The 15,889-nt window shown below is 44.6% G+C and overlaps 1 protein-coding gene and 1 non-coding gene across 4 annotated transcripts in view; both read right to left on the reverse strand.

Moving 5' to 3' along the window:
* The window catches only part of NCAPG2 (non-SMC condensin II complex subunit G2), a 60,675-nt gene extending 44,925 nt beyond the window's left edge, over positions 1-15,750 (reverse strand). The window contains exons 1-8 of one of the 3 annotated variants that reach the window (XM_024753184.1): positions 15,655-15,750; positions 13,228-13,347; positions 11,358-11,546; positions 11,005-11,119; positions 8,880-9,034; positions 7,328-7,462; positions 4,558-4,652; positions 2,133-2,202 (exon numbers count right to left, since the gene is read on the reverse strand). In XM_024753184.1, coding sequence (XP_024608952.1) covers positions 2,133-2,202; positions 4,558-4,652; positions 7,328-7,462; positions 8,880-9,034; positions 11,005-11,119; positions 11,358-11,546; positions 13,228-13,305 — 837 coding nt within the window. In that variant the 5' untranslated portion in view covers positions 13,306-13,347; positions 15,655-15,750. Of the gene's footprint in view, positions 1-2,132; positions 2,203-4,557; positions 4,653-7,327; positions 7,463-8,299; positions 8,424-8,879; positions 9,035-11,004; positions 11,120-11,357; positions 11,547-13,227; positions 13,348-15,654 lie in introns of those variants that run through there. The other 2 variants (XM_024753185.1, XM_024753186.1) reach the window with 2 other exon arrangements.
* Positions 3,347-3,453, reverse strand: LOC112404984 (U6 spliceosomal RNA). Its single transcript, XR_003004251.1, has one exon. It is a non-coding gene; the product is annotated as a U6 spliceosomal RNA (small nuclear RNA).
* Positions 15,751-15,889: the final 139 nt, after the last annotated feature.

A 15,889-nucleotide genomic window follows, 5' to 3' on the forward strand; every position in this document is an offset into this window, starting at 1 on the left:
TTTGTCTTATTTGATGAAATATCACATTTGTGCTAAATAGCAGGGCACTTGAGCCTGGTTCAAGCCAGACAGGGCTCAGAGACTGAGCGGGGCCGGGGAGCACCCTCTCCTGAGTCATCCTGATAATCTCAGAAGACTGGATATGTTCCAAGAGCCCCCCCAGAACAGACAATGAACTACCTCTAAGGTGGGGGCCATGATTCCAAACTGACCAAAACACCACCTTTCAGGGCTGCCACAGAGAGTGGCGGGGCAGGGGCGGGGATGTGGCAGCTCCTCGTTCAAGCCAGGACAGTGAAGGCCTGGTGTGTTAGCCTGCATTCTGCCTCCATACCCAGGATTCCATGGTTTTAGGGAAGGAGATAAGGAAAACTTGCTACTAACATTTTTACCTCTTCTCCATTAACTTTGAACTGTCTGACTTGCGATAACGTAGGAGACACACGGCACTGCCAGTCAAGTGTCTGGGCCACAGAAGTTGACCCCTGAGAGCTAACTACCAGAACATGGACATCCTGCAACTGACCCAGGCTTTTCAACATTATCAATGGCAGACATTTTTTTTTTTAAAGAGAAGAGTGAGGAACGCTCTAAGAGATTTAAATGCTATAACAAGCAAATGCAATTGGGAGACTTGCTGGATCCTGATTCCAAAAAAAACTATAAAAAGACATTTTTTAAACAAAGCAGAGAAATTTAAATATGACCCAATTAACTTTTTAAATACGCAGGAATTATTGTTAATTTTGTGAAGTATGATAATGGCACTGTATAACTATACTTTTTAGAGATGCATACTGAAGTACACATAAATAAGGTGTCACGTCTGGAATTTGCTTTAAAAACTTGAAGGGACAGAGGGAAGAGAGGGAAGGGAGTGAAGCTGAGAAGTACAAATTGCTAGTACTAATTTGGTACAGATCTAGTCAAAATTAAATTTTAAATTACAAACTCCTATTTTTTAAACCACTATTGGAGAAAAGGGGAACAAATACTCCTTCCTGTGAACAAGTTTCATGCAGTAATAGAGCAATGCAAAAAGATGCATAACAATGTCCCGGTTCTACCATTTCTCCAAAAAATTATACACTGTAAAACTATTCTACAAGTTGTCAGCAGGGGAATAGAAGTGGTAAGTTTTAGTTTTCTAGAAGTAGATGTCAGTGATAGACCCCAGTATAGTTAACCAAAGCTTAAGCTGGGTGGGAGAGCAGAGTGGGCAGATATCAACTCCAAACATCCGGTGGTTAACCTCCCCTCTCCCCACCCCCACCAGTCCAGGGCCTGCTCCCCCAGGAGGAAAGACCCCTTTATGACTTAAGAGTAAAAATTTTACTCTCAGAAGGAAAAAAACACATCTAAGAACCTAGTATGAGAAAAACATAAGGGATATCAGACAAAGACACTTCCTTCTGATTTTTTTCCAAAAGAGCCTGTGAATGTTTAATTGTGACTGTGAATTACACAGCCAGAATGTAGGTGTTATAGTCATTAAAGGTTAGCTGTATTCAAACACAGTCTTTAAATTCTCAGATGATGTGAAAGAGGTGGCCTGAGGGTACCGAGGAGCACTGGCCAGAAGAAACAGGACCCAAGCCACAAACACAATTCTAAACTTTCTAGATGCCACATAAAAATCAGAAAAAGGAAAAGGTAAACTTGTTTTAATAATATATTTTGTTTAGCCCAATATATCCAACACACTATCATTTCAGCATGCAATCAATATTCTTTTTTAAATAACCACGAGATATTTTACATTCTTCTTTTTCCACACTGTCTTCCAAGTTTGGTGAGTTTCTTACATTTACAGCCCATCTCAGTTTGGACTGGCCACGTTTCAGAGGCCCGGCAGCCACATGTGGCTGGGCACTACAGGTCTAGAGCTGCCAAAATGCCTGGGGCAAAAGTCTTGATTCCACTCAAACTACACAGCACAGTAAGTCACGGGCATCTTGAGGCTGTGCTCAGGCACGGACGTGACCTTGAATGCGTGTGGAGGACGCTCACCATGGGCTTTAGTGTGACAGACAAGCATCAGCACAGGTTTCAAATGGCCCTACTGTAGCTACTTATTTAGTAACCAGAACACAATAAAAACGTTAACATTTCATAAAACGAAAAGGAAATACCTCTAATATTTTCCCTGAAGCCTTTTTCCAAGCTCTGAAATAAACTTCTGCAATGTGTACCATCAAAGATCTAGAAGAAAAAAATCAAAAAATTTTAATGCAAGTCAGAAGAATTATATTTTTAATGTGTATCATTTCAGGAACTCTCCTCTCCTAGGGAAGAAGAAACTGTTTTGGACTAGTGCTTTGCAAAACAGAGATATGTTATCCACCTGCAGTAGAAAGTAGAAAACAAAAGTCCAGAGAAGGAGGACTGAAATATCAAACCATTTCTTCCTTCTCAGTCCGGCTTCCCCAGAACTTTATTATTTCCTATAAAACTATGACACGTAGCCCAGAACCAAATCCTTAAGTAAAAAACCTTTTAATATAAGTACACTTTTTGACTGGAAGTCATTTTGGACTTTCCGGACTAGTTCGCTCAGGTACAGGGAGCCCTAAAATACCAGGGTTGACTTAGATCCATAATTAGGAAAATCTGCTGGTTCAACCTAAACATTCTGCAAATGAGGGAACAGGAGAAAGCATTCTAGTAAACAATCAGAGATCCAGAATCACATCCCAGCTCAATACCTACACAGCTGCCTGATGGAACCAGGCCCACCTCAAGAGTTTGAGGATTCAGTTTTTTGTGTTTTTTTTTTTTTTTCAGATTCCATATATATGTGCTAGCATACGGTATTTGTTTTCCTCTTTCTGACTTACGTCATTCTGTATGACAGTCTCTAGGTCCATCCACCTCATTACAAATAACTCAATTTCGTTTCTTTTTATGGCTAATATTCCATTGTATATATGTGCCACATCTTCTTTATCCATTCATCTGCCGATGGCCACTTAGGTTGCTTCCATGTCCTGGCTATTGTAAATAGTGCTGCAATGAACATTGTGGTACATGCCTCTTTTTGAATTATGGTTTTCTCAGGGTATATGTCCAGTAGTGGGATTGCTGGGTCGTATGGTAGTTCTATTTTTAGTTTTTTAAGGAATCTCCATACTGTTCTCCATAGTGGCTGTATCAATTTACATTCCCACTAACAGTGCAAGAGGGTTCCCTTTTCTCCACACCCTCTCCAGCATTTATTGTTTGTAGATTTTTTGATGATGGCCATTCTGACTGGTGTGAGGTGATAACCTCATTGTAGTTTTGATTTGCATTTCTCTAATGATTAGTGATGTTGAGCATCCTTTCATGTGTTTGTAGGCAATCTGTAAAAAATATGGAACACTTCACGAATTTGGGTGTCATCCTTGCACAGGGGCCATGCTAATCTACTCTGTATCATTCCAATTTTAGTATATGTGCTGCCAAAGCAAACACAAGGATTCGGTTTTAAAATGCAGCCTCGGGCTTCCCTGGTGGTACAGTGGTTAAGAATCTGCCTGCCAGTGCAGGGGACATGGGTTTGAGCCCTGGTCCGGGAAGATCTCACATGCCGTGGAGCAAATAAGCTCGTGCACCACAACTACTGAGCCTGCGCTCTAGAGCCTGAGAGCCACAACTACTGACACTGTGTGCCGCAACTACTGAAGTCCACGTGCCTAGAGCCCGTACTGCGCAACAAGAGAAGCTACCACAATAAGAAGCCCGTGCACCACAATGAGGAGTAGCCCCCGCTCGCCACAACTAGAGAAAGCCTGTGCGCAGCAATGAAGACCCAACGCAGCCAATAATAAATAAATAAGTAAATAAATAAATAAATAAATAATGCAGCCTCCTTCAGCCCCGGAGCAGATTAAGTACTTGGCCGTGAATCCAGCAGATAGCTCCAAATGCTCTCAGGGCCCAGAGGCTAGGAGCTCGCACAAGGGCATGCTTCCAAGCCCCTTCCCCAAGGGCTCTTCCCACCAACCACATAGCTCAGTCCACGGGAAATTGCACAGTGCACATTACGTCCAAAGGTATCAGAAGTGCTAGTGACATGGGCTTTACTATGATTGAAGCTGAAATTTAACTGGTAAATAATTTGACTATTTAAAGAACTACCACAAAGTAAAATCTTAATTTCAGTGTCACTACGGGAAAAAAATGGTTTCCTATAGCAAGGAAAAAAAATATCCAGTGATACAACAGTACATAATAAATAACAGCTTAAGAGATAATTTTTAAAGCTTCTAATGCATTAATATAATTTAAAAGTCAGGTCACTCGGGCTTCCCTGGTGGCACAGTGGTTGAGAGTCCACCTGCTGATGCAGCGGACATGGGTTCGTGCCCCGGTCCGGGAAGATCCTGCATGCCGCGGAGCGGCTGGGCCCGTGAGCCATGGCCTCTGATCCTGCACGTCCGGAGCCTGTGCTCCGCAACGGGAGAGGCCACAACAGTGCGAGGCCCGCGTACCGAAAAAAAAAAAAAAAAAGTCAGGTCACATAGAAACTTTCAAAACCACACTAAGCACAAAACATTAATTACCCTTAATACTTACTTTTGTAATCCCTGTAACTGGTTTTTAATGGTCCCATGGATCATTTTAATGAAATTTATATTCCAGTTGAAGAGAGAACTAAGAAATCTTCTTCCCTATAAATTAAAAAAATAGAATATAATGTTAAAATTGCAACCAAATAAAAAGTTCCCAGGAACCAAAAAACAAACATTCGTTGAAAGTGCAGTAACACTAAAGTTTGCTACACGCAACAAGGAAGCATCCATACTTCTCAGTTAGAATCTACACACCGAAGTTGCACTCGAGCACAGTGCTTCCGGTGGCAGCCCTGTGTGGGGATGGTGGTGGGAGCCCCGGAGGGACCGCGCTGGGCAGCAGCAGAAGCTGGGAGGCTCCCCGTGGAGGGCGGAGCAGCAGGCACCTCTGGGCTACTCCTGTCCGACCACAGGGGGCCCAGATAGCTACCCCACGGCCCAGTAGCCAAGTTAAACGATGCATCAGCACTTCACTCTGGCTCTGCCCTGATGTCTCCACAACCTAAAATCAAAGAACGCTTGAAATCTAGCATCTTGGGTGGGAATGGAACTGAATGTCACTTCACTTCATCTTTTACAAACGACAAAACCGAGGGCTTATGAAGTTAAGAGGCTGAGTATTTGCCAAGGTAGAATCTTCAAATACATATAGTCCCCATATATTATATGTAGTTATAAATGTCATACATATATCATGTAATATTAATTTTTATGCATACTACTAGATTACACATGTGAACCTAAAAAGCAAGATTATATTTACTCTCTACAAGGGGAATAAAATACATCTGCCCAGAGTTTGCCTGTGAAGGGCACCATCACCTTCTCACTGCTACCAGCACACCAGTGTCTGGAGTCCTACAGACGCACAACACACTTTGATACAAAAGGCAGGGTAACCATGCTTGCAACAGGTAAGTTTTTTAAATAGTATTTACTGGGACTTCCCTGGCAGTCCAGTGGTTAGGACTCTGCGCTCCCAATGCAGGGGGCCCAGGTTCAATCCCTGGTCGGGGAACTAGATCCCACATGTGGCAATGAAGATCCCACCTGTGGCAACTAAGACCCAGTGCAGCCAAATAAATTTTTAAAAAAAGTATTTACTGCAAGTAACTTGCCAGTAGAGTATAGAAGAGATTTATTGTTTACCAAGAATGACTGGAAACTGACATGACCAAATTAATGACTGATTAGGAAACTAAGTTTAGATATCTTAAATTCAAAAGAGCACATCAATTTAAAAAGAGAGAGAGCTTTTTAAGACACACACGTGTATATTTATGTCTACACCTGCACATATGTATGTGTGAGACAAGCACACTTCATCCACTGCTACGTATAAGTCAATATAAATAAAGTTTATTTATCTGAATCCACTCGTAACTTCTTTACTCTCCCAAATTTCACAACAACCCTGGGATACTCAGGGCAGAGGCCATGCATCCAGCGTCTTCCCAACAACGATGATGGGAGAGTAGCAAGAGCACAATCAAGGCACTTCCTGTCCTGCAGGCACTAAAAGCTCTATGAATGGCCTCGTGTGCCGCTCAAGGGAATCCTGGGAGAGGGCACCTGCTGTTCCTATTTTACAGAAGGAAGTACTCAGATTGAAAGGAGTGTGATCAAGGTCACCACCTACTCAGTGGACCAACAGGGGTCTGAACACAGCCTTTCTGACGCTGAGGGCTGAAGGTCTTGGCCAGTGTGGCCAGTCATCTGGTACAGCCCTTTAACCTCGCCAGCAGAGACTGTGCGTGGGGAGTGGGCAAACTGGGGTCAAATCCTTCGCTCCCCTGGCCAGCTGTGAGGGTGAAACCTTGAGCAAACTCTTCATTTAGGGCCCCCCCCTCCTCTGGGAGGTCCTTCCCCACACATCCTTTGGGGGGGTGACAACTGCCTCCTTTTGCTTCCAATCAGATCTGTCAGGCCACAAGTAATCAGAAGAAGGCTACATTCTATAATAAAAAAATGTGCTTTGCATCCCCGGCATGGAGATACAGTCGATCTACAACAACTACAGAAAACTCCTAAGACAACGGACCAACGTGTCCAAGAGAACCAGAGAAGCCACTCTGCAATTTTTAATCCTTTGGTAGCCACATTAATAAAAGTAAAAAAGATTAAATTAACTTCCTATTTATATAGTCCAATATATCCAAAATATCATTTAAATATGTAATAAATATATAAAAATTGTTAGTGAGATACTTAACATTCTTTTCCCGTATTAAGTTTCAAATCCGTGTGTAGTTTTCACTCAAGGCCACAACTGGACTGGCCACATTTCATGAGCCTGCTCAATAGCCACATGTGGGAGTCACCACCAGTGGACAATGTAGCACTGGGCCAGAAGTCTCTCTTTGGATTTATTGGATGGGTAGGAAAAAGAAACCAAGAATACTGTGTGATGATGGGTTTGAGTTATATGCCAATTAACCTGGAATTAGGGCAGAGGGTCAGATCCATGGGGAAGTGCTTGCTCAACCTTATTTTTATTCATTTTTAATTTAAAATGCAATCATGGTTCCCCCAGGATTCCCACAGCCACCTGTTACCTTCTGATTTAATGATGAAATACACAAGGACTTGGAAAACGTTTGCTTAACACTGCCATGCAGTAAAAATGAATTGCAAAAAATACAACAGCTCCTGATAGTCAAGCTGACTCTTTTACTAATACACTGAGCATGATGCAAACAGCAAACACATGAACTTAAGAAAAACTTCCATTAAAGAGCAGTTCACAAACACACCAAAAAAGAAAAACCATTTACCTCTTCTTTTCTGATATAATTAACATTTATGAAGCACTCAAGCAGCATGTCTTTAATTTCTCTACTTTCCTCCAAATCATAATCAAAGCAATATAAAGCTTGATGGATACGCCATAGCCGACAGATGTCTGCACCCTGGGAAGGACATGAAAAGAAAAACGTCTGAGTTTTTCTTTTATAAAGGGTACGGTCACATTTCAAAATAACTATGAGACTATTTTATATCATCAAAAAAAGAAATAATGACAAGAGAAAACATCTTAAAATTTGCAAATGGAGCTCTAGAGAACATTTTCTTAAAACCTAGGCAAAAGCAAGCAGAGACGTCGATAGACAGTGCTGCTCGCCAGTTTTGTGCGACGGGGATGAGTCTATGCTGACCAGTGTGGAGCATCAGCCACGGCCGGCTATGGAGCAACTGACATGGGACTGCTGCCACCGAGGAAACAAAGCTTTAACTTTCTTAACTTGAAATGTAAATGGCCCTGTGTGGCTAGCGGCTACTGTGGTAAAGGCACAGGTGTAGAACATAAGGAAGACGTTAAATAGAGTCTTGATTTAAAAGCTGAACAAAAAGGGCAGTGAAAATGGATTTTAAAAAGGCAAACCAGTGATGGCTTAAGGCTAAGTTCTGACACAAACCAGGATTTTTCAAATCACTCCTATGGCCAGCAGAGAAAGTCAGAGCACTAGCTGAGGACATAGCCAAAAATGTTCTTTTCTGCCATATAACTGACTGCTCCTGGGAGACCACAGTGAGACGGACTCTCCCACGGGTGGTAAGAACGTGACCAGCTGCGAGCTTTACAGAAAGCTGTTGGCAATGTGTACCAAGAGCTCCAAGTTCAAAGCCACTGACCTACAAATTTCACTTTGTAGGTACCTTTGTAGGAACCTGTGACAAGTAAGTAAAGATGTGAGGGGGGCGGTCAAAGAGAAATCCCCAAAGATCCCTAGAATCACAAGGGTCACCTTGGCTGTGGGATTATGGACGATTTTTCTCTTCCTCATTTTCCCTCTTCTTCATTTGCCCAATTTTCTAAGATGAACATAAGTATCTGCCGTTGTTTGATCAGGGAAAAATACTGCTCTTTTTCTGGATTTCTGAATTGTATACCAAAGACTGAAGGATGAGAAACAGCCCAAGTTACACTCGACCCTCACCATGCCCTTTGTTGGCCCCGCCGAAGCTTCCTCAGGCCTGGGCTGCAGTTCACAGCCCCACCCTGGCTGCCCTCCTGCCCAGCGCCCCCTCGGGTCTGCAGGCCCTCCCTGACCGCCCCACCCCCTTCTGTCCTTCCCTGAGCAATTCCCACCATGGGGACAGCCTCTCAAAGGCCACATACCGAGGAAGACGGGGAGAAAGCCTGCGTACGACCACACGTGGAGCCTCTGCCCACCCTCGACTGCCCACCTCTGAATATCCTCCAGTGCAAAACCCTAACTGAAAGCCACTGGGCCAGGCCTCTCGCAAGCAAACACAATTACTAACTGGTATAAACACCTGCACTTTCAAGTAACACGCAGCATGTACTTTAGAAAGCAAACACACTGTTTTCGTCTTGAGACTTCTCCTCAGCAGCATGACGAAAGCAGTCTTCCCCATGTCCTCCTTGGCAGGAAGGCCTCTCTCCCACCACATCACACACAGATCCTGGATGGAGCCCTGTAGCTCTCGTTCAGACTCAGGTAGCGCATACAAAATACCTACAATGGAGCAGTCATTGCGCGATGAGTAAAGTGAACCAGTGTTAGGCCATATTCAGCTGTGTAGAGCACTATGACTTAAAAGGTTTGCCAAGCAAATATTAGCTTATGTTTAACTTGCCAAAGATTTGTACACATTAGTTATGGGAAACAAATGGTGTTAATTATAAAATTGTTTTCCACTGTTATAAAAGCAGACCCAGGGCTTCCCTGGTGGTGCAGTGGTTGGGGGTCGTCCTGCCGATGCAGGGGACGCGGGTTCGTGCCCCGGTCTGGGAAGATCCCACATGCCGCGGAGCGGCTGGGCCTGTGAGCCATGGCTGCTGAGCCTGCGCGTCCGGAGCCTGTGCTCCGCCATGGGAGAGGCCACAGCAGTGAGAGGCCCACGTACCACAAAAAAAAAAAAAAAAAAAAACAACAACACCGAGAATTTTAGAACTGGAAGACCCAGAGAGGGCCTATTGTCCAAACTCCTAATCTACAAGAGGCAGACGCTGGGCTCCAAATCTGAGTGTAGAGACGCCCAGGGCAACGCTCAGCAGTAGTAACCAGCAACACACTACAACCATCCCTCAGTCTGTTGGCCTCAAGTTCTGGCTCACTGGTGAAAAGCAGTAAAAGCAACTATTATAACGAATACAAAAGCTATAGTACTGTTATTAACAGAAGAGCTCAAGAACTAATTTAAAATACTGATAATGTGCTCATAACTGTAATCCACAGACATCCGAATGCCATTACTCTGATGTAAAATTCCTGAATTAGTGGGGATTTTTTTTTTTTTTTGCGGGACACGGGCCTCTCACCGCTACGGCCTCTCCCCCTGTGGAGCACAGGTTCCGGACGCGCAGGCCCAGCGGCCATGGCTCACGGGCCCAGCCGCTCCGCAGCACGCGGGATCCTCCCGGACCGGGACACGAACCCGTGTCCCCTGCATCGGCAGGCGGACTCCCAGCCACTGCGCCGCCAGGGCAGCCCCAGGGATTGATGCACAATATTAGCACTCATCACTCTGTAAAGCATGTAGGGAGGCTGAGGATAAACTGGTGGTAACACCCACAGCATTTGGGGGCTACTTTCATACCGCTTAGGGTAACGTCTTAATAAGACACATCATTTCAACATAAGAATTCTTAATATGTATAGCTGATTCACTTTGTTATAAAGCAGAAACTAACACACCATTGTAAAGCAATTATACCCCAATAAAGATGTTAAAAAATAAAAAAAAAAAGAATTCTTAATAAAGCAGCAGACTAAACAGATATATAAACCAAGTGGTGCTGAGAATCTGTCACATGGAACTAATCAGATTCACACAGTGGAGGTGAGGGTACTTGGGATATTTTTCTTAAAGAACGTTACTAAAAGTTATTTTTGCATCTTTTATATCTATAATTTTACACATATAATATTACAAAATCAGATCTTCTCATTAATTCAGACTAGTGTTCCCACTAAACTAATAACTACAGTTTTACACTTTAGTTAAAATTTGAAAAGTACCATGATATAAATATTAGTATAGTAAAACTCCCCTAAGAGTCAATAATTATTCCTCAGGTCGTGTTCATAACATACTTAAAGAAAGAAATGCAATGTCACAAATGCTGGGCTAACTTGAAATGTCCGGCAGTAATCACTAGCTGAGAAATTTATAATCAGACTGCTTCCCCTTTATCAGCTCTTATCCTTGGTCCTGAAGGTCAAATAAGACATCTCTAAAAGCCCCTAAACAGCAGTCAGTTGCTCAGTAATGCACATTTTCACCATGTGAAACATTTCTATGTGGCTTACACTAAATACTCAGGATAGCACCTAAAAGAATGCTCTTTTGCTCATTTTTTTTTAGCTGAAGTACAAGAGCTTGACTGCAAAGTTCTGCTTCTCCGCTGCTGAGGGGTTCCTTGTACCAAGTGTCACTCAGACACCACTCATACACACACCACATTGTAGCTGAGTCAACTTACCATTTAATATCACAGCACACTCCAGTAAGGCTTCATAATTCTCACTTTCATTTATAACAGACACAGAAGCAAGAATCACAGATGTAATTGCATGAATTATTTCTATGTTTTTTTTCTATAAATGAAAAAACATCAGAGTACAAGTTAAAATCAACTTAAAATTTAATTTTTAAATGTAAAAGAAAATCAAGCCACATTTGACACTTATTCTAAAAAGTGAATTAAAGCTGAACTTCTGATATTCTTGACTTCTACCTTTAAATGTTTCCTTAACTTAAAATTCAATTATACACAAAGAACAATTATTGTTTAACAAAGAAAAAGGAAATTGATTTTTGAAAGACCACTGCTACCATTTTTGACCCCTGCTCTGTTTCCATACTGCCTTCACTGGGGGCTTCCACTGGCTGCCACCCGTCCACCGGGCTCTCCACCAACACGTCTGTTAATAAATTCTTGAGTCTTTGCCATAGCTCTTCTTTCTGTTTCCTTGACAATTCATCTAGCAATTCACTTAAGTTGAAAGGGTCAGAAGCATCTTTCTGCAAAATAAATAGCAACTGTTACATTCCAAATACAAAAAATTAGTTCTAGCCTTGGCGAAAAGTTTATGCACTAACTTAGTTACAAGTTCAAGAGTTTGGCTGTAGTTTTCACGAAAAGTTTATGCACTAACTTAGTTACAAGTTCAAGAGTTTGGCTGCAGTTTTCACAAAGTCCATTCTTAAAAGGGAAAAGCAAAGGGGTTATCAGGCAGAAAGTAGCAGATTCCTCCTCCCCGCAGTCAGTCCTGCTAAAGTAATCTTCACCCACTTAGCAAAAACCCTCCCTGAAATCAATCCATCCAGATGTCTACCATCTCCAGGTCTATAATTAGGTTACAAAAGTATGCTAGCGCTAAAGTAATAACAAAAGCAACAATGATAATAATGCATCCGCATCCACGCCAAGGACTGCATGCTGAGTTTCTGGTCTCCAACCTAACCTGGGCCATGACTTTGTCCCTGAATCCAATCTGGTACAATCTGAGCACCGAAATGGCAACAGTAAGGGATAGTAACCCTTTGAATAAGATAAGAATAAGATAAGAATCAACGAGGCCATAATAGCAATGAATAAATACAGAAGCAATATGAGATTGGGAAATCACAATTTTGTAGCTATCATAGTAATAATCGATTCAGGCAAGAATTGTCAACTACTTCTACCCAGTGAGGAGGTCGTAACACCACTTATGTACGCAGTTCCTCCAAAACGCATAAACAAACTTAACCACCTCAGCAAACAAGGGTAAAGGAAGGACAGACCACAGAACTGCTGCCTGCACTTCTCAAGACCGTCAGTCATGAAAAGGGATGCTGTGAAACTCTCTGGATTAAAGAGACCAGCAAGTCAGACAGTGGAGCACAGAGCGTGATACGGGACTGGGCAAAAAGACCCGCAAACACCCTGCAGGTGACCGTCCAGCTCCCTCTTTGAAGGTTTTACTGTGACTCCATGGGAGAGTGTCTATGTTCTAGGAAAACCCAGGGAAATACTGAGGGATAATGAGACATGGCCTGCAACTGACTCTCCAATGATGCAAAAAGAATACGGGAAGACTAAGAACGCTGGAGAGGAGGGGCAGGTGGAACTGGCAGGGCTCCTCACTAGGCAAGGGGCGGGGCAGCCCCCCAGGGCCCTCCAAGGCCACTTCTCCATCCTAATCCTACCAGCCTCCTCTGCTCACCCGAGCTGCTCAAGGGTCTCTGTCTTTCCCTTTTGTCCAGAATTCTCTCCCCAAGTCTCCGCGCAGCCCATTCAGATCCCTGATAAAACTACCCTGACCCTCCCCATCCTTGTCCCAGCTTAGCCCTTACCCTGCTCTAGTTTCACGCCTGAATCCACCACAACCCGGGAGGTAACCGAGGACAAAAAGGATGTCTCCCTCACTGTGCCACGCACGCAGCAAGAGGTCAGTACAGACTTAAGTAATTAGAAGCACACTGCGCTACACCGCTTAGCGCCCTTACAGCGGCCCTCTTAAAAGAAAGGAGGGAACACCATTTGGGAGTGGTTGCCCATCAGCAGGTCTATTTGAGTATAGTTTTGTGTTACTTTTTTAAATAAACCTTAGACCCTACGGATTCACTGAAATAACTATATTTCATTTGTGATATAATGATTTTAGGAAAATGTCTTACATTAAGTCACAAACACAATAAAGCTAAACATAAAACTTACATCAAGTTGAATGAATTGCAAAAATTCTCCAACCAGCTCCTTAGACACTGCTTGTACAAATGTCTCACGTTTTTCCATGGCAGATCAAACTGTTTTTCATGTGGCATTTATTCTGTAACCCTAGTAAAAAACACAGTCATATTGAAACTCGCATTTGCAAATATACCTTTTCCTACAAGATGTAATTTGGTACATTAGTCAGTATCCAAAACTGCAAGAAAATCCCTGTACCACCTATGACAGACAGCTTCTAACAATATTCTGACATAAACAAGTTATAATATCTAAAAAATAACTTCCCTACCAAGGGAGAAAGGGGAGGGAGGGATAAACTGGGAGACTGGGATTGATAATATACACACTACTATGTATAGAACAGATAACTAACAAGGACCTGCTGTAGAGCACAGGGAACTCTACTCAGTGCTCTGTAATGACCTACACGGGAAAAGAACCTAAAAAAGAGTGGACATATATACATGTATAACTGATTCACTTTGCTGTACAGCAGAAACTAACACAACATGGCAAATCAACTCTACTCCAATAAAAATTAATTTAAAATAAAAATAACTTCCATGTTTTCTTTACTGAGAATAGTATCAACATAACATCATGTTTCCTTCGAATGTTAACGAAGTTCTCAACCAAGGAAAGAGAAACCCGACAGCTCTAGGAGGCTCGCCTCCTCCCCCTTTTCAGCACCTTCGCAACATGCTCCTTCAGGTCTGAGTCAGCTCAGAACAGACCAAGGCCAGCTGCTAAATCCTGAAGACCCTCCTTCCTAAAGCACCATTCCTCCATCAAGAAAATCCCTGTCACAGTCACACTGTTACGCAGAGTGCGGCCCTGGGCTCACCTGGGAGCTTGTTAGGGCGTGTGCACCAGGTGCTCCCAACGACAGCACCCTCCTCCCCACCCCTGCGGGACGAGAGCTCAGGGACTGTGTGCAACCTCCCTCCCTGCCCGTGTTTCCTCTAACAAATCCTATTTTCCATTTACACCACCTAGTGCTAGCAGTGCCCGGTTTGAAAGACATCAGCCCAATGAAGTAATAGCAAAATGATGGAACATACATGTAACAGGACGCTCACTTTAAAAATAAGTGAAAACCTCCTGCAGTCATAAGGAGAGCAACATGGAAAATTACTGGTACCAACGGCAATAATTATGGGGATAGAGTCATCTTAAATACAGAACCCCAAGATCTTAGCATTTAAATTAAACCAACAAGGATAGAAAATAACTTCTCCACATAAGTACCACTGAAGTGTGGCAACCTCACCCCTCAACTCAGATGCCTGAGCTATGAGCATAACTTGTGACTGGCTAAGCGGGCAGGAGGGCCACCAGCAACAAGCCTGATGAGTGATAATGGCCAGTGCCAATTCAAGAGTTTAAATAAACAATATTCCAAAAAGGTGCGATCAACTGCATGGAATCATGTACCTTAAACTGGGGACCCTCCTTGATTTTTTGTGATTCTGCTAACTTTTCTGGTTTGCTCTACTTCCAAGTGTAATTCTTCGCATGTTGGTCTTAACCACAGTAATCCACTGCCACTAGACTACCAGACTTATGGTCACACTCCCCACCGTCTCTCTGACTGTAGCTCTTCAAGGGTTACTAATTTCTTAACTTACGCGCAGTCTCTCTCTCTCAAAGTGACGCGCTACTATGTGCACAAGACCTCACCCTTCCAGCCAGAGCTCCCTTCTAGGTGAGAGATCACCCCAGCACGCAGCTGCCGTCCCCATGGCACTGTGCTCTTCGCACAGGAGGTCTGGCACTGAATTAAGATGAGCATTAAAAAGAGATCCCTGTCACACTGTCACCATGGAAAACCCTCGTCACCTGGAGCAAACCATTCATCTCAGACGTAGGAGAGATACTTGAGGACGGGTTTCCCAGAGCACGGAGGTCCAGGGAACTGAGGTCAGTCCCAGGTCCAGGCTGGGGGTCCTGTCTGGGGTCAGTCGCGGGTCCAGGACTGGGGGTCCTGTCCGGTGTCAGCCCTCGGTTCAGGGCTCAGGGGGTCCTGTGTGGGGTCAGTCGCGGGTCCAGGACTGGGGGTCCTGTCCGGTGTCAGCCCTTGGTCCAGGGCTCGGGGGGGTCAGTCCCAGGTCCAGGTCTCAGGGGGTCCCATACGGGGTCAGTTCCCAGCCCAGGCTGGGGGTCCTGTCCAGTGTCAGTCCCGGGTCCAGGCTGGATATCCTCTAAATTCAGTCCTGGAGGGAAGGCGCGGAGTGTGGCGCGCTCCCGGTCCCGGTGCCCACCTCCTCGGCCACCTCAGAGCCGCCAGCCGGGCCGCGGGCTCAGATCACGGCCCATGCGGAGGCTGTGGTGCTAGGGGTCCGACCTGCCCGACCCCGCTGTTTCCCGGGCCCCTGCCCCCAGCCCTTCGCGGGCCGGCACCGCGGCGCTCACCTCGTCCCCGGGACCCGCAGTTTCCCGCGCTCGGACCAGATTCAAACCCGCGCGCCGGCGCCCTCGACGCGCTCCGCCAGCCCGCGCGTCATCACGCGCCGCTCTCGCGAGAACTGGAAGCGTCTGGGCGGGGCCTCCGGAGGGCGTGCGCCCCCGCTTCCCAGTGCGCGCCCGAGCCCCACCCCGCCCGCAGCCCCTCCCCCAAGGCCCACCACTCCCGGGCCCGTGCCCGGGC

The sequence above is a fragment of the Neophocaena asiaeorientalis genome, unplaced genomic scaffold (genome assembly GCF_003031525.2).
Source record: "Neophocaena asiaeorientalis asiaeorientalis breed wild unplaced genomic scaffold, Neophocaena_asiaeorientalis_V1.1 scaffold576, whole genome shotgun sequence".
NCBI classification, from domain to species: domain Eukaryota; kingdom Metazoa; phylum Chordata; class Mammalia; order Artiodactyla; family Phocoenidae; genus Neophocaena; species Neophocaena asiaeorientalis.